Consider the following 27,793-nt stretch of genomic DNA (forward strand, 5'->3'; position numbering starts at 1 on the left):
TTCACCAATCAACAATTCTAACTTCAAAATCAAGCAGCCATGAAATTAAACTAATTGAAACCTAAACACTCACAAAATTAAAACCAAAACAAACTCTAAGCCAAGACTAAACATAAAGCCACGAAATCCTAGTAGAACCCTATCTAAACTAACCTAATACTCAAGAAATTCAAGGGGAAAAGTATTGAAAACTTACCTTAATGTTTAACCAACTTCTATCCCTTGTCTACTCAGTCCAAAATTGCATAATTAAATGAAGAAAGCCCATAGTTGCTGCTCCTCAAAAGGGTCGGCTAGGAAGGAAGAAAAGAAATGAATGGTAGCTTCAAATTTCTATCTCATCTTATCCATTATTTCTATTTTATCATTATTGTTTTTTTTTTTAATTCAATATTAACCTAAACTCAGCCACTATCATACATAAAACAAAATCACTATTCAATTCCCAAAATGACTATTTTACCCCCATACAACACTTGACCTATAATCAATTCCTAGGGGCATTTGGTCACTAGCTAACTATCTCGCCAAATCGATAACTTAAAATTCTATACTAGTCCGGTATAATTTCAATTCCGATTTATCTTATACCTTCGTGACATCTTTGACCACTTCGTCGAGTTTTCACAGCCATCAGGCCCGAAAATATTTTATTTCAAAAATGGTATCCACGATACCCCCGTAGTCCGATAAAATCTCCGTAATTAATAAATTACGCTTTATTAACCACTTATTAAATTTTCTCTAATAGTCACCTATTTAGCTTAAGTGAGATCATAATCTTACTCCAACATTAATACAATCACATATTTAATAAAATATGCCCACTTAATTATCATAATAATTTTCTGGAATATTACAACTATCCCTTTCTTATAGAAATTTCGTCCTCGAAATTTGTCTAATCACCTCGGGACACCACTCCCGCAGCCGTGACTCTAATTTCCATGTTGCCTTTAATCTTGTTGTTCATCTACAACGCTTTAGCTCACGATATAGTCTTTATTTTGCAATACTTTCTCTTTTCTTATTCAAAAACCTTAATCGACTATTTCTCACATGACAAATTTATTCAAAATTCCATATTTTCGTAACTCGGTATACGAATCATATCTGCCTCATACTTATGAACATTGAGTATGGCTAGCCGATAAGCTATCTAACCTCCCCTTTCCAGAAACTTAAACAGATCGATACTCTTGGGACTTAACTTTCGTTTCTTTCCCAATCTTTGAATTCTTTTCATTGGAAGCACTTAAAGAAAGATAAAATTCCAAACTTGGAACTTAATATCTCTACATTTTGAATCAGCATAGCTCTTCCATCCACTCTATAAAGCTAACATACGATCTGGAATCTTTTTTTATGGCCTCACTCGGTCCTTAGACCGCATCAGGTCTAGGATTCCTCCATTCACTGTCTTCATTCCAATGAATGGATGAACGAAATTTCCTTCCATAAAGCATTTTATATAGTACCACATCAACAGTACTCTGATAACTATTATTGTATGAAAACTCAATCAGAGAGGAGGTGCTTATCTCAGGAACCCTTAAAATCTATTACACATGCTTGTCACAGACTCCTTGAGCATTTAGTGGTAACCTTTAAATCTCAACCTGAGGTAATTACTTTTGAAGAATTATAGGGTTAAACTATTCCCTTGATAAATAGATTAGCACACTAATCCACCACAAACATATTCCACTCTGATAAAGAAACTATACTGAATCTTATATATCTTAGTTACTCCAAAGTATAAAGAATATGGTATAGTATGAAACTCATTTAGAACCTTCTATTCAATATCCTTATTTGACTGATACACCAATCTTGTTTGTATCATAAGGTCCCTTCAAACAAAATCAAAAAGTCCATTGCCAAACCGGTTTCCAAGTCTTTTCTTATACCCCCTGTAATTCGAAGTCACCCTACTGAGCTATTCTAACTCTTCCGAATAAATAAAACTACAATGTGATATTAATAAGTTCTCCAACCACGAACTCAATCCCTTTCTAGTTATACCTCTAGCAACCTTTGGTAAGATATTTTCTTTCTACAAACTTATCCTAGACCTCTTCAATTTAAAGCATCCACCACTAATCTACTTTCCAAAGTGGTAAAGAATCACACCATTCAAATTTCATTTAACTCTAACTGTCGTCACTGCCTCATACTCCTTCAATGATCTAAGTACACAGGAAATAACTCTCTCCTATATTGTATTAGAACACAATCTAATCTTTGTTTAGAAGTGTCACATTAAATTATAATTTCTTCTTATTGACTGGCAATGTTAACATTGGTGCAAAAGGTTAACTTATGTTTTAATTCTTTCGATTTAATTTCTGCTAAAAGCATAAGAATTCTTCGACAAATATTCCATAACATCCTGATAATTCTAGAAACCTCTAATTTCAGCTGCTGACCTGGGTTGAAATCAACCCTAAACTGCTTATTCATTACTAAATCTATCAAAATACTCTCTATGGCCACCTCATGCTCTATCTAAAGGCCTCTCGTATGCCTCCTTTGAATTGAAGAAACCAAAATACCATTAATGATAACATTTGCAAAGTCATCAGGTGAAAAGTTGCTTTGTAAAAACCCTACTCTTGAATCTTCAACTGGTAATAACCAGATCAAAGAACGATCTCAGAAAAGACAGTCCTTCCCTAAAATTAATCATCATATCTTCTATCCTTGACAAGTGAATAGTTATTCTTCACAAATAAAACTGGTGTACTCCAGAATGAAATACTCAAACTAGCAATTTCAAGCCCAACCTTTCCTACAATGAATTTTCACCCCTTTCAGTTCTATAATTACCATCTAATTTGGAACTTTAATTCAAGTTTTACTCCTATTATCACTTCAATTCAGATTCAATTTCTCGCTTTACCAATAACCCTGGTGGCTCTTTTGAAAAGGCATCTAGAAACCCTTGGACCACAAGATTGTGTCTCAATTTCACTGATGTTCCCTTTGTAATATTCAACACACTAGCTAAATATTGATACATCCATCCCATAATAAACCTTATGCCTTAAATGCCACGATTAATGGATTTTAGGACCCTTGAACCTTGCCCAAGAACACGAATGGGTCCTCACCTTCTGATTCAAGAGTTACCATCTTCCTTTCTCAATCGATGTTTGCATTATACTTTACAAGTCAATCCAATTCCCAACATTACCTCAAAATCCTCTAAGTTAGTTCAACTAAAACAACCAACCATTCCCTTTTTTCCCATAACTCGGGAAGGGATTAAACCACCTACTAGAAAAATAACCAGTTTTTGAATAAACAGTAAAGTACCGGAGCCACTTGATAACACATCATTAATTTATACAAACTTTCAATCATCATTCTATTCTGGTTGCTGTAACTATGGACAGTTTCTTTCTAAATGGCCCATTACACCACCTTAAAAGCAGGCTCAAGTTTAGCATTTATCCTAATGGCATCTCTTGCATCTCAATCCGATGGATGGGTTTACAAATCTTCGTTCCCATCACATTAGAAAAGCTTTAACTACCTTAAATTCTCCTACTAGAACCCATAACTAGTGGGTTAGTAATAATTTTTTTCCTTGAGATCATTAGGGTTAACACCCTTTACTTGATCCAACATTGGACATTTACTTTCATGAATCTGTCTTCATACTATCTCCTTTGTGATCTAGTCCTTGCACCCTCAGCAGTAAGGGTTATCTCAACCACCCGATCATAAAACTAGACAACTCCTAGTTGTTTAGCCATTATATCTATATACAAAGCAATTTACTCATTCCACCTTAAAGTCTTCCTAGCGGCTTTAGCAACCACTTCATTAAAACAAAACTTATACCGTCGTGACATCTTTGACCACTCCATCGAGTTTCTACAGCCACCGGGCCCGAAAATATTTTATTTCAAAAATGGTATCCACGATACCCCCGTAGTCCGTTAAAATCTCCGTAATTAATAAATTACGCTTTATTAACCACTTATTAAATTTTCTCTAATAGTCACCTATTTATCTTAAGTAAGATCATAATCTTACCTCAACATTAATACAATCACATATTTAATAAAATATGCCCACTTAATTATCATAATAATTTTCCAGGATATTACACATAGACTGTCTATGTGTACCATCCACATGTCACATGTATATTGGTCCACCTAATATAATTATTTAAAAATTATAAAAAAATATTTTCTAAATATATTTTAAAATTAAAAAGAATAATTTAAATTTATAAAATTATTAATAAATAAATAATATTTTTTTAATTCTTTATTTTCTCCTCTCTCTCTCTCACTCTCTCTCCCCGAGTCCTCTTCTTCCTTCCCAGAATATTTCCGGGTAAATAAATAGCGATAACGGTAAGGATAAGATATATCAGAATAGAAAAATTTTCTATTTGATTTTTTCAATTGGTATCGAGCATTTATGGAGAAGAACAGGACTCAATCGTATGAATATGTAAAATGCAGGATTTCACATCCTAGCAAGAAAAGAAGGGAAACGTATACTCAATGTGAGTAAACAGAATTTATGTCTTCCATCTTGCAAATAAGGCATATCTTGTGTGGGTAAAATTTTTGAAACGATACTTTTGTTTCCATGTCTTCCAACTACTTTATCACCCACTTTGATTAGAGATGTTTTTTATTTGCATTCACGCCTTTTGGAAAGAGCTGCTAAATCAAGTTCTAGTTTAGGGAAGCCAGTATGCAAACAACAAATGCATGGGTATTTGAACCCGAGTATCCGGGTAAAAGTAGAATATTTGATGGAAGAATGGGGGATCCTTTTGAGCAACCTCTTATAATAGGAAAACCATATATCTTGAAATTAATTCATCAAGTAAATGATAAAATACGTGGACGTTGCAGTGGGCATTATGCACTTGTTACACAACAACCCCTTAGAGGAAGGGCCAAGCAACGGGGACAACGGGTAGGAGAAATGGAAGTTTGGGCTCTATAAGGATTTGGTGTTGCTCATATATTACAAGAGATGCTTACTTATAAATCAGATCATATTAGAGCTCGCCAAGAAGTACTTGTTACCACGATCATTGGAGGACCAATACCTAAACCCGAGGATGCTCCAAAATCTTTTCGATTACTTGTTCGAGAACTACGATCCTTGGCTCTGGAATTGAATCATTTCCTTGTATCTGAGAAGAACTTCTAGATTAATAGGAAGGATGCTTAATCGGAAGGAATCATAATTTTTCTTCTATGATCGATCGATATAAACATCAACAACTTTGAATTAGACCAAAATACAAGTTCTATTGGATATGCCTTCGAAACTTTTGTAGACTCCGACGTGAAATTTTTGTAACTGCCTTTCTGGGTATTCCTTTATCATTTCGTCGAAGAAGGAGAGTTCTTTTAATTCTATAAATTTTTTGAGAATATTCTTTTCTTGAATATCATTCAAAAAAAATATAGAATAGATATTTTTCATTTCGTACTCACACGAGCCCATATCATTACTTTTCTATCAATCTCTAATTCTAATCTTCCTCCCCAATTTAATATTATAGTTCCGGCATAGACCGAAATTCCGTTATGGTCCATTTCTGACAACACATTTTCACAGTAGTGGTCGAGTAGATACTATTACTTTCTCTTGACCCATAGTGATATTATTTGATCAAATCATTGAATTATTTATTTCTTTTTGAAATATCTGGAATAGGAAAGGGCCATCTAGAACTGTTTGAAATTTAAAATGTATCAGTCAACCTGGTCTATGAATCTATTCTAACTATAAAGAAATCCCTAGAATGGCATCCTCTGGATAATTCAAATTGAAGCAATTGGATCACGTTCACTAAAAAAAAATCCTTTTGTAGTCAATTATTTATTAAGAAAAATGAATATGCTTAACACAAAAGCAGAAAAAGAAATAATAGTAACTTAGTCCCGAGCGTCTACCATACAATGATTAGGCATACTATTACTGTTCATAATGGAAAAGTGTCGTTCAAAATCAAGATATTGGTATTGGACTTGACAATCGATTCATAACTTTTTAAACACAACCCATCTCTATCCGAACTCCATTTACGTGTAAAAGTACATCTTGGATCTATCGATTATGTTATGGTTAGAGTCCTACTCATGGAGACCTCGTCGAATTGGGAGAAGATGTAGGTATTATTGCGGGTCAATCTATTGGGGAATCGAGCACTCAACTAATATTAAGAACTTTAGACCAAGAAGTGAGTTATTTATCAGCCAAGCATTCTTCTTACGGCTAGATCTAATCTCCTGGTCCCTGCGGAAAGGAAAACTAATTTCATGTTCTTCCTTTCGAAAAGGGAGATTTTTTTCCTATTGATTGCACCTTTTCGAAAGGAAGAACGTGAAATTTTTTTTCCTTTTCGCAGGGACCAAGAGATTGGATCTAGCCGTAAGAAGATTGCTTGGCTGTCTTCGACCCCCTCAGTCACTACGAGCGCCCCCAATCAGTGTAATGTGATGTATCTCTATTTATCTATCTCTTGACTCGAAATGGGAGCAAGTTTGAATTTGGGTATCGCGAACAAAAACAAGTACATATATAGTTGAATGGTAAAATTTCTCTTTGCCAAGGAGAAGACGGGGGTTCGATTCCCGCTATCTGCCAAGGATAATGGGATTAATGTATTTAATTTAATAGGATAAAAGATTAAATATAGTTGATTACGATAGTATGTTGATTCTTTCGTCCCACCCAAAAGGGAAAACATTAATTAATTAATTAATAGAATCAAATTCTTTTTTTTTTTGTCAAATTTTTTTTACGGAGACGACCTCATTGGTAAGTTCTACAAGATCTCGTACATTGGAACCCATGGTTATGGACCCGAATCCATTAGTATGGAACATTTTCTTTTTCAAGCTAAAATATAATATTTGGCTTTTATTATCATTTAAAAAAAGAACAAGGGAATAATTCTATTCGTAATATTTGTTATTAAAGTTATTGTAAGTGCACAATATCTTTTCAATATGAACGTGAGACGACATTTATGTAATTAGAAAAGTAGGGATTGAAGAAAAGGATTAGCATTGTAGTTTTGAAAGAAATTTGACTTGTAATTGTGAGGGTAAAGACAAAAAAGAAAATAGACTTGTAATAAAATTAAACTTGTAAAGGTAAAATAGTCTATAAATATCGCACCAATAAGCCAATTTTATAATAGTAATATATAATTTGTTATATATATAATAAAAATTAAAAAATTTAAAATATTTTCAAATTTCATGTTAAATTAATTTTTTTTAATAAACGTTAAATCACTAAATATATATTTTTATTAATAATTTTTTTATTTTATTATATTTAAAAAAATAGTGTGAAACATACGTATCAAATTCGTGTTAAGTGAGTCGTGTCGTGTTTGATCTGTTTTTATTTTGTGTCAAGTCGTGTCGATCCGTTTTCGACCCATGTCTAATTTTTACGATCCTAACTCGTAAAATTTGTGTTGTGTTCGTGTGCAGTGTCGAAACCCATTTTGCTACCCCTAGTGAAGACAAGATAAGGAATGTTCGTTATCATTTTTTTTATTGTGTAATTGAGATAATTTACACACTTTGATGTGATAAATATAGTGTATAAAATTTGTGTGGCTTAACCATTATTTTTAGAATAATAATTTATATTGTAATGTGTATTTTTTTGATGGATATTGGTGGCTAAAATACTTGAACTTTAAATTTTTTGACACTTAACCACAAAAATTAATTTTTGGGGGGCAAAACTACCTAAACTCCCATTCTATTTTGCTCTGTACCTCTCCGTCCAAAAATCACAGTTAAGTACCACGGTGGACTGTTCACGTGTACACATTTGTACACGACGTAATATTAATTTTAAAAATAATTATAAAAAATAATTTAAAAAATTAAAAAATAAAAAAAAATTATTTTCTTTTTTTCTTTCTTTTTCTCCTTTTCGTTTTTCTTTCTTCTTTCTTTCTTTCTTCTTCTTCTTCTTCTACTGAACCGAAACACCACCGGAGCCGAGCCGAAGCACCCAGACCCTCTCTCTCTCTCTCTCTCTCTCTCTCTCTCTCTCTCTCTCTCTCTCTCTCTCTCTCTCTCTCTCTCTCTCTCTCTCTCTCTCTCTTCGTGGTGGTCGCCGGAGGTCTCTCTTTTCGTGGTGGTCGCCGGGGTTGGTCGAGAGATTGGGGAGAGGAGGAGACCAGGGTTTTGGGCTTCAAGGCTTGGGGATTTCGATTTTGTGGTCTCCTAGTCTGTTGGTGGCTCCGACGACGCACAAGAAAAGAAAAAGGGTGGGGGAGTCAGGGTTGTCGCCGGCATTAGGGTTTGCTAGGGTTTTTTAGTGAAGTAGAAGAAGAAAAGAAAAAGGAAAGGAAAATTAGGGAATGAAAGAAAATAAAAAAAATATATAATTTATTTATTTTTATAATTTTTTAATTATTTTTTTAAAATTAATATTACGTGGACCACTAAAAATTTGCCACGTGTACAAATGTGTACACGTGGATAGTCCACCGTGACACTTAACTGTGATTTTTGGACGGAGGAGTACAGAGTAAAACGGAATGAGAGTTTAGGTAGTTTTGCTCCAAAAAATTAATTTTTGTGGTTAAATGTTAAATAATTTAAAGTTCAAATAATTTAGCCGTCAATATCTTTTTGTTATTTAAGATAATTAAATAAAATATAAACTGAATATATAATTACTGCCAAATAAACAAACTAATATGATTTCTATGTTAGACTACTCTTAAGTAATGTTATAATGTTTAATATGATCTTATTAGACTCTTATCTCGTATGCTCATCCTATTTGGTTCATTTTAATATTTTATGTTAAAGAAAATAAAAATTCTATAAAAAAAAAGCTAATATTGCATAAATTATACTATTAGTTTCATTAAAATATAAAGAAAGTGCAAAATAGAGTGTAAAATAGAGTGTGATTAACAATTTAACACTCTTCATAGATCAATAGATTATTAATGAACTATATATATACTTGATGTTACCTGTAATAGTTAATTTTTTTAATTAGATTTAATTAGATAATGTTAAGTAAAATTTTATTTCTTTTAGTTAGATAATATATATGTTTTTTTTTTAATTTTTGAAATAGGATTTAAGATTTTAATCTTTAACAATATTTTTAGTTATTGTGCCTATATTAGTGTGCCCTGCGATTATATATATACTTATTTTATACTAGCAAAAAGTTACGTGCGAGGCACGTATAACAAATTTTATGCTAGTTTTTTTCTACGTTATTAAAATGTGATACAATTAAAAATTAAAAAAAAAATATATATATATTATTAGTTATTAGGTTCAACATCATTACATTGTGTTCATTTTTAAGGAAAAAATATATTTATAAAATAATAATTTGTTGCAACGCGTGTACAGGCAAAAATCGAAAAATATAACATTTACTAGTAGAGTATTGACAATTTCAATAGTAAATTAACTGATTGTATACTTTTTTGTCTGCTAACATTAAGTATTTGATATTTGAATGGTAAATTAACTCTTATTTACCCGCTTTTCAAATTTTTCTAACACTCATTTTATTCTTCCTACTTTTTGTGGTTGGAGTGATGTCCTTAATTGTTGTATATAGTGTAGTCATTTATTCACCTGTTTTTAGATAAAACAATACAAAATAAAAAATATAATTAAGCTCATATTAAAATCAATCTCACCTTTCAATATAGTGAAAGATTTTTAAATTGATTCATTCTCACTTAATAATTGTGACAGACCTAACGAATAATAATATTATGTTATCTAATAACAAAATAAGAATCCACCAAACAACATTATCAAAATTTATTCCAAATATAATTATATAAATTATTACTCATTAAAGTCTATTAGAAACTCTAAAAAACTCACAATACAAAATTTCACATCAAAAATCTAAAAATGATCAACTATGTAGCAACAATGATAATACAATAACCGAAATTGCCTAGTCATATACAGTCTTAAAACTTAAAAGAGTGGCATTATTCATTCAAGTTTCGACTAAGTGTTTCTGAGTTTGAGTTATAATATTGTGTCCTGTGTTTATGTCAAAATATTGTGTGTGTCTGGCTAATCTAGTGAAGAAGATTAAAGTTTTGATTCTCAATAAATAAAATAAATATAAGTGTATACTTTGTAGTAGGTCATTATTGTGTCATTTTTAAGTTAATGTGTCAACTTGAAAATAATTCATTTAATAAAGAGTGGCATTATTCATTCTCAATAATTCATTCTCAATACAGTCTTAAAACTTAAAAGAGTGGCATTATTCATTCAAGTTTCGACTAAGTGTTTCTGAGTTTGAGTTATAATATTGTGTCCTGTGTTTATGTCCAAATATTGTGTGTGTCTGGCTAATCTAGTAAAGAAGATTAAAGTTTTGATTCTCAATAAATAAAATAAATATAAGTGTATACTTTGTAGTAGGTCATTATTGTGTCATTTTTAAGTTAATGTGTCAACTTGAAAATAATTCATTTAATAAACGGAATAGAGGAGTCAATCTAAAAATATTTTTCTACCTTAATAAGTAGAGCTATAGAAAACAAACTCTGTAACTTTTTGAGTGTTAAAAAATTGTAAATGGTTATAAATTTAGAGTAAGTAACTTGTGTGTGGCAGCTGGTTAAAGAAGCCAAAATTGAGGTTTATGTATATACTGACAACTCAGGTTCACATTTCAAGTTTTGTAAGACTATACTCTCTTTCTTGTCCTATTAACAAAAAGTTAACGTACACATAACACATGAATATGACTTTCTGCCCGAAACCAAGAGATGATTAGAAAGTAGAAGCACCGCTAGAACTTTCCTTTGTTTGAAGTAATAATATAATAACTAATATATTTTATTACATATTAATAATTAATTCAAGATGAACTTTCCAAAGTATTTTTGAAATATTGTGGGATATATAAATACAATACTTTTGTATAATATGTAGCATGTTGTCTTCATTAGTATTTTTTAAATTTTAAAATGAAAATGAAAATTATAAAATATAGCTTAAGAAATTATAACTAAGGTTATAAACTGGTAATGGTTGTGTTGGAGGCTAGGGTTTTTTCTCTAGAGAGAGAAATTCGTTAGATTAAATTTTGGTAGGATTATTTAGCTAAAATTAATTAATTATAATTAACGTTTTCTAATCAGAATATTCTGTCAAATATTAGAATATTCTATTAACATTTTGACAGAAAAATAAATAATAACATTAAACTAAGAATTCTGTTACATAGCCACATTTTATATAAAAAAAGAAAATATTTTTTAAAAAAGTCACTCAATAATTTCTCATAAACCAAAAATTCGTTTATATAGCCACATTTTATATATTCAGATTCAGATGTGGAGGCAAACAATTATAACGTGATGGAGCCAAAAAAAAAAAACAAATAGAAAAATTCTTTAGCAATACATATATAACATATATATAAATAGTAGTAAATGTTATAAATATTATTAATTATGTGGATGTCCAAATCTTTTATTTATTACCATTAATTGTAATCAACATTCATCTTTTTCTTAGTTTCCCTTTTTCTTAGTTTCTTAATATCTCACTCTTGTATTTGTATAAATAGGGGTTCACCCCATTAGAATAAACAACTCAGAAATTCTCATTCACTTTCTCTTTCTCTCTTCATCTTCTTCTTCTTTCTTCTCATCTACTTTATATTATTTTATATTATTTTATAACACGTTATCAGCACGAGTCTCTGCCCAAGCTTCAAGCATGAGTCTCTTCCTAAGACCCAATGTAAGTATTTTGTTAAAATTCTTGAATTGTTTCAAAGTCACGATATACTAAATATATATTTATATATATACTTATCTGACTGAAACAATTTCAAGAATCCTTTGTTTTCTTTTTTCTTTTTATCTATATATATATCTATATATTATATATGTATGTATATGTTTTTATATATTTATTATTGATTCATATATATATATATATACATATTATGTACTTATTATTCATAATATTTACAATATATGTTTGCCTATGATATGATAAAGAAAATCTATATAAATTATACATATATCCTGAAGATTATGTATCCTCGATAAAATATTGCATATATCTTAAAGAATATGCATCATCGATAAAATATTGCATATATCCTGAAGATTATGCATCCTCGATAAAATATTGCATATATCCTGATGATTATGCGTCCTCAATAAAATCTTGCATATATCCTGAAGATTATGCAAACGTAATATCCATTATATAGTTGATGGATATATAATGAAAGAGATGAATACATATTTATATATATGTTCTTGTATTCTTTGAGGACAATGAAAAGTAATTTAATATCGATATAGATTTTGACAAACATTTCCAGAAGTAAATGTTTTATATTTGTCAAAAAAAAAAATGATTGTATTTATGTGAATACAACTAAAGAATCATTAAAAATGATTATTATTGATGCAATTTTATAGTGGGTTTTGAATACCTAAAAAGAATATTAAGAAAATTGCATTGAAACATCAAAGTATAAGAATAACAGTGAGCATGACTAATGTTATTTAAATACATGAGACATGTATTTATTGTTCATCATTCCGGAAGAGAATGATACAAATTGAAGTCAACTACTTTTAAAGATTGTTTGTATTAGTCATGTTATTATACACTGTTATTACTTGCAATGTTGAAAATTATTGCATGTGACATATATTAAAGATCAAATTTTGCATTCATCTTGGAGATTATGCAAAAATTGTATTCATATATTCTTTGAAATATTGTTTATATATGAACAAGTAATAAATTTTTAAGAAATTTATAATAATGTTCTACTTGTTCAACGTCATTCCCCGAAGTGAATGTAATGATTTTAAATAATCAATGGCATTGTTTGCTACTCAAATATTTTCAGAAGAAATTGGAAACAACCAAAAGATGAGATACCACACACAATCAAAGTGCATGAAATCTATATATTATGTGTAGAATTGAATAATAGTGGTCGCGTACCTGTAGTACGGACACACTTATAATCAAGATAAAAGTATACTTGATTATTTAATAGAATGTGAATTGTACAAACTTATTGTACATTTAAAATATTTAAATATCATTACCTAAAGAGAATGAATAGACATGAAATTCTATTTCAAATAATATAGATTTCACATATATTGGTAATGCCAGAAGCAAATTAATATATACATATTTTATTATTTATTGAAATCAATTGTTTCAAACTATTGTTGGCACAGGATATGTATATATATAGTTACTATATAATTCAGTTTGCATATTCCCAAAAGTGGATATATAATTTACTAATATTTGTTAGTGATCCAATATAATCAAAGTGATAAAGAATCACAAAATGATTATTTGAAAAGCTTCCTGAAGAAGTCTTACATACAATTGCTACTTGGAATAGTAAAATATATTTGTATGTACCTAGATGTATAACTTTTATCTAGTTATGAAAGTAATAAGAAATAACTTATTGTATGTACTGGTTGTACATTTAAATATATAATATATCAAGTCATGATAATTAGACTAATGAATAGTCTATTAATAAATTAGACGACTAGTTAAAAAGATACCAGGAAAAATAAATGATATATTATGGTTATATCTATTTAACCATTACAATAACATGATGAAGTTGTCATGTATCTTTTAAATTATACACATCATTGAATTGATGATAGTGATTCCTGAAGAAATATAAAGCTTGATAAACATAATAGTGACTCCTGAAGAGTGTATATGTTTTGGAGAATAATATAATTATATTATTCGTGTATATAAAAATGAAACTTGTAATGATTATGTTGTAGTGATTTTACATTACTTTATGAAAGTTTCATTGAAATACAAATTATAGTGAACCTGAAGTTCATGAATTGAATTATTTTGACATGATCAATCATATGCAATAAATTGTCAAAGGATTTGACTAAATTTTGTTGAAGAACCAGAAGATTCTTCTCATTATTAATTTATAAGGCTCAAAAGAAGAATATGCATATATTTGCACATAAAAAATACTTAAATTATATTTCTTTAACAATCTTGAGCCATTGTTAGATTTTTATTGCATAGTTTCTTATCAATGTGATAAGATTTTATGATCATGCATTTACAAAATGTGTAAATTTATGTATTTCTTATTATACACGTGTGACTCATTCTTAGAAATGAATTAAGTTCATAAGTATTGAACTTGAAACTGAAGTTATTGAACCTGAAGTTCAATGTCATATAATATATATGAGTTTAAATAGATATTGATTCATTGTGATATATTGAAATCCCTACAGGTGTATTAATATTATTAGATATCACAATTTCTTAAAATTCTCTCGATCAGGGGGAGAGAAGCAGTTGGGATCGATGATAATTTTTGAAAAATAATCCTTGCACAAAGTATAAGAACGATATAGTTCAAAATGATATATACCAACTGCAAATCAATATTACTCAAAGTTGAGATAGAATGAGTTGAAAACGCCTGAAGCGTAAATGAACAATATAGAAATTATTAGTAAATGTTCATTTGATTTGCCCTGAAGTTGTTAAATCTAGAGGTACTCATGGAGATACCTTAATGTTATAAAGTGTTGATGATTTAAAAATGATAACCGTGATGGAAACGGTACTCTAGAAGAGACTCCCAAAAGAAGTTAGACATAACACATTTGATCATAATTGAATCCCTAAAGTGATTCTATATAGGTACCTATAAATGATAAACATATTTGAAAATATGTAATTTAAAGAGATCTCTATAAGTTATGTCAATATGGGAGGAAATTATCATATACTGAAATTTTTGTCGACAATAGAAGTTGAATGTTTGCATATGCAATAAACTAACATGAGATAGCAAGGATCATGGTATTAGATTTGTCGAGAATCATCGACATATATTTTGTTTTTGGCCAAAATATTATGACGCAATCCAGGCAAATTTACTCACATAAAGTGAAGTAAGACCTGTAGGGTGTGCAAATAAATATTTCTAATGAGAAATTTGCATATATGTATTTGTACATAATGAATTGTTGTACAAAGTTTGCATAGACATGAGATTGATTGAAGTAAGGCTTAAATATTGAGAAAATATAATCATGATTTGATTATAGCCTGGAATATATTTTATGAGGATTTATAAGCGTCACATAAATGTTGCAACAAAAGATTATTTATTTGGAGCTCCTAATATAGTGAGAATTTGAAATAAGCCTTATCTAGAAATTCTAGAAGAATTTAATACATGTCTTAAGTGATATAAATTCTAAGTCGCGCGCACTATATGACAAAGATCTTTGTATGAAATAAAGACATGTAAGTAAATTATTGTTTGAAAAATATGTATGGTTGTCTATGCAGTATAAATACGTAAATTATACGTTGTGATAGACTCTTGAAGAGTTTTTGATTAATTGAAGAATAAACTTTTATTTCTTTTGTATTTCGAGAAATATTAATGTATAAAGTTTGTTCATTAGTATTAAAGTCCTGAAGTACTTCATATGTATCAAGAATTATAGATATATGATCATTTATTAAGATCATACAACAAGATGGAACAAATATATGGTCTTGGAGTACCATCATTGTCACAAATGAAAATTTATAGTACCATTAATGTGTTATGTTCATATCTACTTGAAATTTTAAATTTTAATATGAACAAAGTTGTGTACACACATGAATGATACAATTAGTTGGATAAAGATTAATGTTCCACAAACCCCTCATCTATAATTTAGAAGTCCATACATACTCTGGAAGAGTTATAGAAAATATATGATCAAAGATTATATATGGTGATATTTTAAAAGTGATAACAATAATCTTATGAGATCTATTATCACCAAAAGAATTATGGATCATATGTGCATGAGGGGGAGACATATTCATGTTGCACTCTTTTTCCCTTAGCTCAGGTTTTGTCCCACTGGGTTTTCCTGGCAAGGTTTTTAACGAAGCAACTTGCAAATAGTTATGAATATGAAATATATAGTGTACTCTTTTTTCCTTAGCTCAGATTTTGTCCCACTGGGTTTTTCTGGCAAGGTTTTTAACGAGGCAACTATAAATCATGTTAACATACTTGCATTTTATGAAGCAAGTAGAAAATGTGTGTGAGTGAGATCATTGACATAGCATATTCGGGAAACATATAGATTGCACTCAATAAAGAAGTATCAACCCAAGCAATTCTCTATGGATAATATTGCTTGCATCGCTCAACTAAAATGAGGTACATTGAAGGAGATAGAGTTAGAACACATTTCTCGAAATTCTTCTTTATACGCTTCAAGAAAATGCATATTGGTGTTCAACATATTCAATCCAGTGTCAATCTTGCAAACTTATTCACAAAGTTATTACCAACATCAACATTTGAGAAGACGGAAGACAAGATCGAAATTCGTCGATTAGAAGATCTCCACACATTTGAGAAGGCAGTTATTATGGACATCCAAGGGGGAGTGTTATAAATATTATTAATTATGTGGATGTCCAAATCTTTTATTTATTACCATTAATTGTAATCAACATTCATCTTTTTCTTAGTTTCCCTTTTTCTTAGTTTCTTAATATCTCACTCTTGTATTTGTATAAATAGGGGTTCACCCCATTAAAATAAACAACTCAGAAATTCTCATTCACTTTCTCTTTCTCTCTTCATCTTCTCTCTTCTCATCTACTTTATATTATTTTATATTATTTTATAACAGTAAATTCTTATTTAGAATAAATTTCAGCTAAATAACATAAGTTTATTTAAAAAAGCCAATAGTAGATGTACAAAGCAAAAATCCAATTGTATTTTTTTAGATTTAATGAGATTTATTTTATTATATATAAATAAAAAGTGACCCATGAATTTCTCATAAATTATTTTATTTTTATTAATAAACCATTTTATTTTTAATATAAATAAAAAGTCACCCAAACCAAGAATTCTGTTATATAGGTACACTTTATATAGAACTAAACCAAGCGAAATTATAAATATTTATAATATTTTAAGTATTTTAAATTTAAATTTAAATTATCTTATTAATATTTCTAATTAAAAAAAATCATAATATTTCTAATTTAAAAAGAGCTTTGCTTTGCAATAGTACTCTTTTCTCCTTGATCCAAGGACCAATGCAACCTGTTAGGCTGTCAGGGATTTTATCAAATATAAACTCCTCTGTCTAATGAGTTTGCTCGCGGCGCTAGGTGATTAAAAAATCAATCAGATGAGACCTTTATTAGAAATTTTGGCACAACATAATCATAGTGGCAGACCACTTCAAATGCCTACCTAAGTACAAAGTCACATTCATTCACTCGCCCACACTACACCTTTTTTCATTTAGTTAGCAATGTTCTCATGATCACAGATTGTCATGAATCTCATATTTCACATATTTTTAACAAAAGCAGAAGATGATAATCATAATAATAAAAGTTTGAGATGTGTCACTACTTTTTTTTAGTCCTATATTTGCTTTGATTGGCCAAAACATGACCCATGATATGGCTTTTGGTACAAGAAAGCAGTGCCCCCCAACTTCTACATCTATTAACACTCTGTCTATGCCCTCATTGCATGTGAAGACATCATTATCTATCACCATGGTATGGATCAATTGCTTGACTTGGGTATTTTGAGATTTTGATACCCTTTTTATTGTTTCATATACTACTATTAAGCTTGCTTAATTGGCTCTTGTGAGTGAATTTAGTTTCTGGGGTTTGCTTATATTACAGGATTTGAAGAGCTGAACATGGGAAATGAAATGGGTAACAACAGCACATCAAGTTTCAAAGGTATTAGCTTTTTTGTGTCCTTTCCTATTTGATTTTCAAGTATAGTTTGGCTGTTTACTATGAAGCTTTTAATGCAGAAGAAGATACCATTCACACCAATGTTGAAGATCCAAAAGGGTTGTCAAACAAGACTGCTGGTGTTGATGATATTAAAGGGGAAAATTATTTAGTAGATGCTGCTGAAGATAATAATTTTCATGACAAAGCTAATGATTCTGCTCCTCATAATCTGGAGAGAGTTGATGATGTTAAAAAATCATCAAGCAGAAAAGGTCTGAATTATTGATAACCATTATTTTACTTACATTATATTAATTATAATCTTTGAAGGAAGAAACTTGTAGCCTAAAACTGGTGCATTCTATTTTCAGTGCAAGAAGAAAGTGAAATTTCTGTTCTTACTGATCCTCCGAAAGTCACAGGGGGGTTAGACGAAATAGGTGATGAAAGCAGTGAAAATAAGCTAAACAAGAATGATTTTTCCCTGGGAAGTAATGAAAATAAGCTTCAAAAGCAGGCCTCTGTTAGAAAAGGTTAGCATACTATTATACTAGGCTACTAATTAAGTTACAAATTCAATACCAATGTTTCTCCATTTTACTATTCTATTATCATGTAGGAAGTACTTAGATTGCAACCTTTATTACCAGTCTACACATAGTTTCATTTCATGAATATAGAAAGAAGGAAAAAAAAAATTATATTGACCAAAATAATGATATACTGTTCTACTATAATATATTGGCAGAGCAAGAGGAAATTGAAAACTTCGTGTTTGATCCAATATCCATTTTATCACATGATCAAGAACCTCCAAAACTTGAAAATTCAAATGGAAAACAACATGAATTGGCCTCAATTCAGGCTGATCAGTCTGTCCCAGATGACAACAGGAGTGAGGAAGTTCTAGGCTCAAGTTTGAAGTCTACTGTGGAGAATGGTCACCTGTCAGAGGCTGAGGAATCAGATAATACAGAAGCATCTGCTCTAGGGGAAAGTGAAATATATGAAGGGATTGAGGAAGTTCTAACACAAAGTTTAAGTTCTACCATTGAAATTGGTCACTTGTCAAAGGCTGAGGAATCAAACAATACAGAAGAATCTTTACCGGGAGAAAGTGAACTATATGAAGGGACTAAGGAAGTTATAACACCAAGTTTAAACTCTAGTGTGGAGAGTGGTCACTTGTCAGAGGCTAAGGAATCAGATAATATAGAAGCATCTGTACCAGGAGAAAGTGAAGAATCTGGAGAGAATGAGGAAGTCCTAACATATAGTTTAAACTCTAGTGTGGAGAGTGGTCACTTGTCAGAGACTGAAGATTCCAATAATCCACAAGCATCCCTTTTAGGTGACAGTGAAGTATCTGGGGAGGTTGGGGAAGTTCTAACTTCAAGTTCAAAATCCTGTGTTGAGAATATTGGTCACTTGTCAGAATCTGAGGAGTTTGAGAATCTAAAAGCAAGTGTTGAAACTGAATCAGATACTTTCATTCAGAAGAAAAAGGAGGATTTACTTGTCTGTGGTGATGAGTTTGAATCTAAAGATGGAGATAAAGTAGATGCTGGATTAAGTATTGTAACAGCAGAAGAAACTATTCTAAGTGACAAAAGTGAAGAAGGGTTTTCAACAGAAGTGAGTTTAGGAGAAGATGACTCCTCAGAATCAGAAACCATCTCAGTGGCTAACTCACCAAATCTTCATCAGATAGTTCCTAAAACTGAAGACAAATGCATGATTGTTACAGAGAAAATCAGACTCAGAGAAAAAAAGCTGGAAAATGGAGAATACAAATACAAGTCTGACTACAATTCAACTGAATCTGAAACTGAAGCCATTGATCATGTCAATGATTCAAAGATCAATAAAGATTGTCCAAGTGGGGAAGCAAAGGTTGTTGAGAATGATCAACCAGTGGTTGACCAGGAAAGTCTCCAGGAATCTGAAGGTCATATTGTGATTGTTACTGAGCATGATATCATTCCATCAGACTCAAATGATGAGGAGGAAGAAGAATCATCAGAGAAGAGAATTGTTGAAGAAAGAGAGGACGCTACAGAACAATTACATGTCACCGAGATCAAAACGGAAGAAATCCCAATTAAAGTTGAGCAAGCAGAAGCAGTACTGGCCCCTCAAACTTTGTTATCTTCTGTCCAATCTGATCAAAATTGCAAGTCTATCCAAGAAATAAACCAAAGTAGTTGTGGCGAGTTCCTTACTGCTGAAGTTTCAACTTTTGATCCTACAAACTTGATAGCAGAGATAATAGTCTCAAAACAATGTATTGAAAGGCCAGACGTTATAGCAGAAGAAGTCAAGATTCCAAGAAGTGAGATAAACCGAGAGACTGTTGAAAGAGTCAGTACAGGAAGCATGGAAAGATTCAGCACTGATTCAGAATCTGACAACTCCAATCTTCATTCTCAGATGAGAAAATCTCCAAGCTTCAATATTGATCTTCAAAATGAAGAATCAGAATCTGATCGTACCCCATTGATGTATCATGACAAGGCTTCAGTCCAAGGCTTACCAAGCCAAGATAATGTTAGTCTTGTTGACCCTGTGAAGCTGAATGGACATGATCAAGTCATGACGCAATATCATCCAATGCCATTGCCATTGCCAATGGTAGAGACAGTTGTTAAGTTGGAAAGGAGTGACTCTGAAAAGTCAAAAACTCCATTCTTGGGATTCCTGAAAGAAGAAGAAGAAGTTCATATAGTTGTTACTTCACAGCAACATAGTACTAATGGCTCTGCTAATCAGACAGTAGCAAAGGATTTGTGGAAGTCATCTTCTAAAGAAGAAACTTCATCAACTTCACCAAAAGCTAAAATGAAGCGCAGGGTCAAATCCTCACTCTTCGGAAATTGTATGTGTTGTGCTACTGTCATCAACTAAATGCCTTTTGAATTTTATTTTTATTTTTCATTTTTTTGATATGAGCATATATTGGAATTTCTAAGTCTTAAGAAAAAGAAAAAAAAAAGTCGGAGTTTCGATGAGAGATAGAGTGAGTAAAACTCCAAAATTGTGACTTCTCTTTGTTTGGATTATTTTCCCTTTTCTATTTTTCATTTGTTTATTAATTGAGAGATGATTTGTAATGGTTGGGAGGAAATTTGTACTAAATTATTACATTTATAGGTAGCTTTGCTACCTTTGTTTGTAATATTTCTTCATTTTATTGTTCATATACTATAAATGATATCTGCCATGGAGATTCTTTCTAAGAAAGCATACTTTATCATTTTATTTCATTGTTATCTAAAATCATTCATATTGTTATTGTTAGTGTATCCAGATTAAGAATAGTATTTAAATTAAATTTATTGAAATGATAATCGTATAAAAATAATTGTCTTATTTATTTATTTTAAATAGTGTAAGCAGAGATAATTATTAAGTGTAGTGGCTATTTTTCTTAAAATAAGTATAAAGTTGAATTAGTTTCAAAAATAAAAGACTTTGGTATTCTCATGAGTTAAGAAAATTGTTTAGTTAAGACCTGAAATATAATTTAAGGTCGATTAGCGGTGGAGTAAGTCGGAACTAGCCCGTTAGGCTGGAATTGAACCATTTAAATTGACTTGAGTTATATTTAACAGTCAGTTTAATTAAGCTTAAATTGGTGATGTTGTTCTTAAGTATGTGTACGTTATGGTACATATGCAAGGTTTCTTGGAGCTTATAATGATCATGTGAGTGGAATAAAAAGACTAAGTTTGATTCTAAAGTGGTTGGAGAAAAATTAGGATATCAACTTAAATATCTATGTCAATACGAATTATATTCGGAAGTGTATCTCAAGTGTTGGGCGTATTATAAGATTTATGATTATAATTAGAATATATATTACCTTAATAATAAAGATAATACATAATTGTTAGTTAGAAATGATTATAAGAGTGAATCAGATATATATACATAATTAGTTTCATAAGATTTTATTTATAATTTTTGTGGAGGAACACGTGTAGATTAGTGCTAAGTCCTTATTGCTTTAGGTTTAGGTGTATTGACTAGTCAACATGTCAGTGATTTTAGTGGAGTTAGTTAAGTATTTTCAAATTCAAATAAAAGATATGGGATGATATTTATATATATGTTGTGGGATAAGTATTGTGTTCTTATTTTAAGAATTGGTGTGGAGCGCCGAACGAGAGAGTACATACTATGACTTTATATAGTATGAGTAAAAGTGTGAGGTTTAGCTATTAAAATTATCTAATTGTGGAGTGTGTGTTCGGTGACTTACAGAAAGTAAGAGTGTGTGAATAAAAGGTCTCTGCGACCTTATAGAGACAAGCGTTGGACTATATCTTAGTGAAGGTTTATGGCGGTGATCGACTACCATATATTTAAGAGAGCTAAGGTAAGTTTAATTAAGAATTTCTTGTTAAGAATTAATTCTATTCAACCCATCTTCTAATTAGAATTTTCTTATCATGGTTTAAAATTAAGGAAAAATAATTGCAGCAGTGTTGTTTCGGTTTAAGTATTTCAAAGGATTATAGTTGAAGTCATTCTAACTTTCAGATTCCAAGGTAAGGAAATTAGGTAGTTTTTTTATAATTGAACTGTACAATTTAAATTATTTGTGTATTAAAATAATATTTGAGATGTATTATTATGAATGTGAATATGGTACTGAGAATGTGTGGTATGGACACAATATGAGCTTGTGAATCAATGTACATTATGGTGTGTATGGATGTATATTATGGTTGTCATGATTTGTATGTATGGTATGTTGTATGCTAATGTCTCAGGTACAAATGAGGGGCCATGGTGGGGTATGATACGGGGTAAGGCCGTTGAATGTAGAGATACCTTACCCTGCATTTGTCTGATTCGTGTATGACATTGTTATAGGGAGGTATGATACAGCGATGTTGCTGTTGAATGTAGAGATACCTTTCTCTATAGCAATGGTAGGGCTAAGTGTGCCCAGGTTATCGTAGGGCCAAGTTAGGCCCAGGTTATGTGTGTAATGGCTATGGCATGCCTATGTTATGGTAATGACATATTTTATAGTATTGATATGATTATGCGCTATGAGTATGATATTGGAGTTATGAGTTCAATTTATGTATGTGATGAATAGTTAGCGTGGACATATATGATAAAGGTCTCATGTGTGCAACTACTTAGTAAGGTTATAAACTAAGGTATATGATATTGTTAAAACTTAATTAGTATATTAATGATATATTGTTAGATAAATTCCCATACTATCGTCCCATAAATAAGTTACAAGGAAAATAAAAATAAATTAGACCTATTTACAAAGCCTCAACAGACCATTATAACTCATATAGTTGTCGGTTCTGTTTTCCTAGGCTTAGGTCTTTTATTTCTTAACAATAAAAGGAAGCAAATAAATATCTCAAGACTCTAACAACTTTCAGTTGTACAAGGAAAATATCTCAAACAGATTACAACAAACTTTCTCAGATCAGAAACAAACACAACAACAACAACAACAACAACAACAACATTATAAATAAGTGGTTCAACCTTCCACTTTGAGTAACACACCATTTCGGCCAAGCAGAAAAAAAAAAAAAAGGCAGCAACCTTTGTTTTCTTTGTGTAACCCACCTCAGAAACAAGAGAGAAAAATATAGAGAGTAAGTGAGAAATATTGTAAGAAAACAAAGAGAAATAAAGTGAAGAGAAAGAGATTACCTGCTGTGTTTTGTAGCATGGAATCTCCATGAACTTGTAACCGGTTTTGACATCATAGTGAAGAATCAAGCGTCTTTGAGGGAAGCTTGACGGAGATGTACTCTTGATTTCAAGGGGAACTCCGAGATCAAACTTTGTTGTGTTCTCCTTTATTTTTCTGTAGTGTTTTCGGGTTTTCTTTTCTATAACCAACAAAGATCAATTTAGATCTTTGTTGTTACTAGTGTTTCGGGTTTCTCTTTGTGTTGCAGGTTCTGAAGGGGGTACAAGGATTCGGCCATTGAAGCTACTGCTGTAGCTTGAAGAAGGAAGGAAGGAGAACGAAAGCTTGCTGCGTTTTTCAGCAAGGGAGAAGTTGCTGCGTTTTTCAGCAAGGGAGAAGTTGCTGCGTTTTTCAGCAAAGGAGAAGCTTGCTGCGTTTTTCAGCAAGAGAGAAGAAGGAAGAAGAAGAGGCTTGGCAAGGTTGTGTTCTTGCTGTTCAAAGAAAATAGAAGAAGGAGAGGAGAAGAATAGTGGCCTAAAATTTGGTTGTGTGTGCTTTGAAGAGATGATTTTTAATGCTAGGGTTTTCTAAGGAAAAAGAAAAGAAAGATTATATATGGTCTTGATTAATGGCAGTAGGGTTTTGACTAAAGAAAGAGAAAAAGGGGTATCAGATTTTGAAAAGAGAATATGCTCTTTTGGATCCGCATCAAACAAAAATGACGAATCTACCCCTAGTAGTTGAACGTTAGGTGTTTGGGTGTAGGGGGTTCTTGGGAACTGCAGCTAATTTCCTACAGTGGTATCAGAGCTCGGGGAAGCAAGAAGATTGAACAACACCTGGAAACAACGTCAAGAAACAAGAAAGATCATCAAAACATTGAAGAAGCAAAATCTGAAATTATCAAGAAGTTGATAAAAAGGAAAACTCTAACCTAAACTTTGTCTTGTTACATTCTTACTTTTATTATCTTGTTATAACAATTAAACATGAGTAATATTAGAGTGGATGTTGACAAGTTTGATGGATCGGGGGACTATAGGATTTGGAGGAAGAAGATTAGAGCTCTTCTTGCTCATAACAAATTACTTAGGGCTCTTAGTGAACCTATAGAATGGCCAGAAAATACTTCTAAATCTACACAAGAAAAACTTCTTGAAACTGCTACTGGTTTAATCATTTTTAATTTGTCTGATGCTATTATCAGGTTAGTTGATAAAGAAGATACACCTGTAAAAATATGGAAAAAGCTTGAAGATCAGTTTCAAAAGAAATCTTTAATCAACAAGATCTTTCTTAAAGAAAGGATCTTTGGTTTCAAGATGAGCACTAGCAAGACTCTTGATGAAAACCTAGATGAATTTCTAAGGTTACATATTGAATTGGCTAATTCTGGTGAAAATGAGGCTTTAAGTGATGAGAACCAAGCCATCATCATCTTAAACTCATTACCCGAATCCTACAAAGAAGTGAAGAATGCCATTAAATATGGTAGGACAGAAATTACTTTAGAAGAAGTAATTTCAGCCTTGAAGTCAAAAGACTTGGAGATCAAGAATGAGAAGCATGGAGGTTCTAATGGAGAAGTAAACTTCAGTAGAGGGAGACCCAATCAAAGAAAACATGGACACTACAAAAGTAAAAGTCACAGCAGAGATCACCACAAAGGAAAGAGTCACAACAAGGGAAGATCAAACTCAAAAGAACCAACTGATCCTACGGGATGCTACAACTGTGGCAAGCCAGGGCATTTCAAGAGAGATTGCTATTTTCTAAACAAAGGCAAACCAAATAAATATAAAGGACAGGGAGAAAATTCTAACTCTAAACCTAATTTTCATAAAAATAACCAAGCTAATTATGGTGATGGTTATGAGAGTGTTGATAGTGGTGAAGTATACATTGCTGTATCATCTTTTAAAGATGATTGGATTTTAGATTCAGGTTGTACTTTTCATATGACTAATGACAATAGTTATATGTTTGATTATAGGGAATCTAAAGGAGGAAAAGTAATCCTTGGAAACAATCAGACTTGTGAGATTAAAGGCTCGGGATCTATCAGATTTAAAATGTATGATGGGATAGTAAGAACCCTAACAGCAGTGAGGTATGTGCCTAATCTTTCTAGAAATTTAATTTCTATTAGTGTGCTTGATGATTTGGGTGTTGTGAGCAAGGTAGACGCAGGTCATATGAAGCTTAGTAGAGGAGCATTAACAATCATGAAAGGAATCAAAAATGGTGGACTTTACTACCTACAAGGCTCTCCTATTTCAAGCTGTAACATTACAACTCACAACGACAAAGAAGAAGAGATAGCTACTCTATGGATAAGTGAGCGAGGCTTGCAACTCATGAGTGAGCAACAACTGTTGGGTAAGGATAAAGTGAGTAAACTAGACTTTTGTGAACATTGCATACTTGGAAAGCATCACAGATTAAAGTTCACAGCAGGTACTCACAACTCTAAAAGAATACTTGAGTATGTACATTCTGATTTATGGGGTCCAGAAAAAATCAGCACTCATGGTGGTTGTTCTTATTTTTTATCTATAGTAGATGATTATTCTAGGAAAGTATGGATATATCTACTTAAGAATAAAAATGATGCTTTTACAAAATTCAAACATTGGAAATTATTGGTTGAGAACTTAACTAATGAAAAGCTGAAAACTTTAAGAACTGATAATGGTTTGGAATTTTGTAACAATGAATTTGACCTCTATTGTAAAGAAAATGGCTTGCAGCGACATAGAACAGTGAGGATTACACCTCAGCAAAACGGGGTGGCTGAAAGAATGAACCGCACCATACTAAACAAAGTAAGGTGTATGCTACTTCAGTCAGGATTATCTCAAGGGTTTTGGGGAGAAGCTGCCTTGACAGCGGTTCACTTAATAAATAGAAGCCCATCAAGAGCAATTGAAGGTAAAACTCCCGAGGAGAAATGGTCAGGTAAACCACCAAACCTTTCTCATTTGAAAGTTTTTGGATGTGCAGCTTATGCACATCAAAGCATAGGAAAACTTGAACCTAGGGCTTTAAAGTGTGTTTTCTTAGGGTACCCCGAAGGGGTAAAAGGGTATAGACTTTGGGTAAAGGAAAAAGGGGGATTTAAAACTATGAATAGTAGAGATGTTATATTCCAAGAAAATATTTTTCCTTGTTTACCTAATGAAAAGTCTAGTGCAGGAATGGAAGATACTAACCCTGCAGGTACAAACCTAGAAGTTAAAACTGGTTCTAATCAGGTGGAACAAAATGAAGACACACCGGGAATGGTTCAGGTGGAACCTAACCAAAGCCAGCAGCCCATTAACAATGGTCAAGGGGGAGGAACTGATGCTCATCAAGAGATCAGGGATGAAGACACCGAAGAAGACCTTACAAACTATCAGTTGACAAGGGACAGATCTAAGAGGACTCCGAAGCCTAATCAGAAATTCAGCTACAACATTTGGAGTGAAGAATTGGCTTATGCTCTTCTAACAGATTTGGAAATGGATGATATGGAACCCAAGACTTATAGTGAGGCAGTAAATGGAAAGAATTCTAAGGAGTGGAATAAGGCCATGGATGATGAGATGGGATCTCTCAAGAAGAATAAGACTTGGGTTGTGGCACCAAAACCCGAGGGTAAAAGCATTGTGTCTTGTAAGTGGTTGTTCAAGCACAAAGAAGGAAGATCTAAAGGTGAGCCTATAAGGTTCAAGGCTAGGCTAGTGGCTAAAGGTTTCACACAAAAGGAATGTATTGACTTCAATGAGATTTTCTCTCCAGTGGTGAAGTATAAAACGATTAGAGTGGTCCTAAGCTTAGCTACTCAGTTTGACATGGAGATAGATTAGATGGATGTTACCACTGCCTTTCTCCATGGGGAATTGGAAGAAGAAATATACATGACCCAACCAGAAGGGTATGTAGAGAAGGGAAAACCTAACCATGTTTGTAAACTGGTTAAGTCCTTGTATGGACTCAAGCAATCCCCTAGGCAGTGGAATAAAAGGTTTGACACCTTTATGATGAAACAAGGTTTCTCAAAGAGTTACTATGATGCATGTTTCTATCACAAAGGAACTGACATCAACACAGTCATCTACTTGTTACTTTATGTAGATGACAAGCTTATCATAAGCAAGGAAAGATCTCAAGTGGATGAGATGAAGAAGCAACTCAAGGCCGAGTTTGAGATGAAAGACTTGGGGATAGCATCTAAGATACTGGGTATCACTATAAAGAGGGACAGAAAGTTGGGCAAGTTATTCTTGAC

The 27,793-nt window shown here is 31.7% G+C and overlaps 1 protein-coding gene across 1 annotated transcript; it reads left to right on the plus strand.

Annotated features, from left to right (window-relative positions):
• Window positions 1–17,401: 17,401 nt before the first annotated feature.
• Window positions 17,402–21,060, plus strand: LOC115722117 (uncharacterized). Its single transcript, XM_061103689.1, has 5 exons — window positions 17,402–17,651; window positions 17,784–17,843; window positions 17,921–18,115; window positions 18,215–18,376; window positions 18,592–21,060. The coding sequence occupies exons 2-5, from the start codon at window positions 17,801–17,803 to the stop codon at window positions 20,745–20,747; spliced, it is 2,556 nt and encodes an 851-aa protein (XP_060959672.1). The 5' UTR covers window positions 17,402–17,651; window positions 17,784–17,800; the 3' UTR covers window positions 20,748–21,060.
• The last annotated feature ends 6,733 nt before the right edge of the window (window positions 21,061–27,793 follow it).

The sequence above is a fragment of the Cannabis sativa genome, chromosome 9 (genome assembly GCF_029168945.1).
Source record: "Cannabis sativa cultivar Pink pepper isolate KNU-18-1 chromosome 9, ASM2916894v1, whole genome shotgun sequence".
Lineage (NCBI taxonomy): Eukaryota > Viridiplantae > Streptophyta > Magnoliopsida > Rosales > Cannabaceae > Cannabis > Cannabis sativa.

Bases quoted from the DNA above. Each gene is read 5' to 3' on its own strand.
- LOC115722117 (XM_061103689.1), top strand. From the start codon at position 17,801: ATGGGAAATGAAATGGGTAACAACAGCACATCAAGTTTCAAAG. The intron at 18,116-18,214 runs GTCTGAATTATT...TTCTATTTTCAG, and splicing joins AAAATCATCAAGCAGAAAAG to TGCAAGAAGAAAGTGAAATT. The intron at 18,377-18,591 runs GTTAGCATACTA...ATATATTGGCAG, and splicing joins GCAGGCCTCTGTTAGAAAAG to AGCAAGAGGAAATTGAAAAC.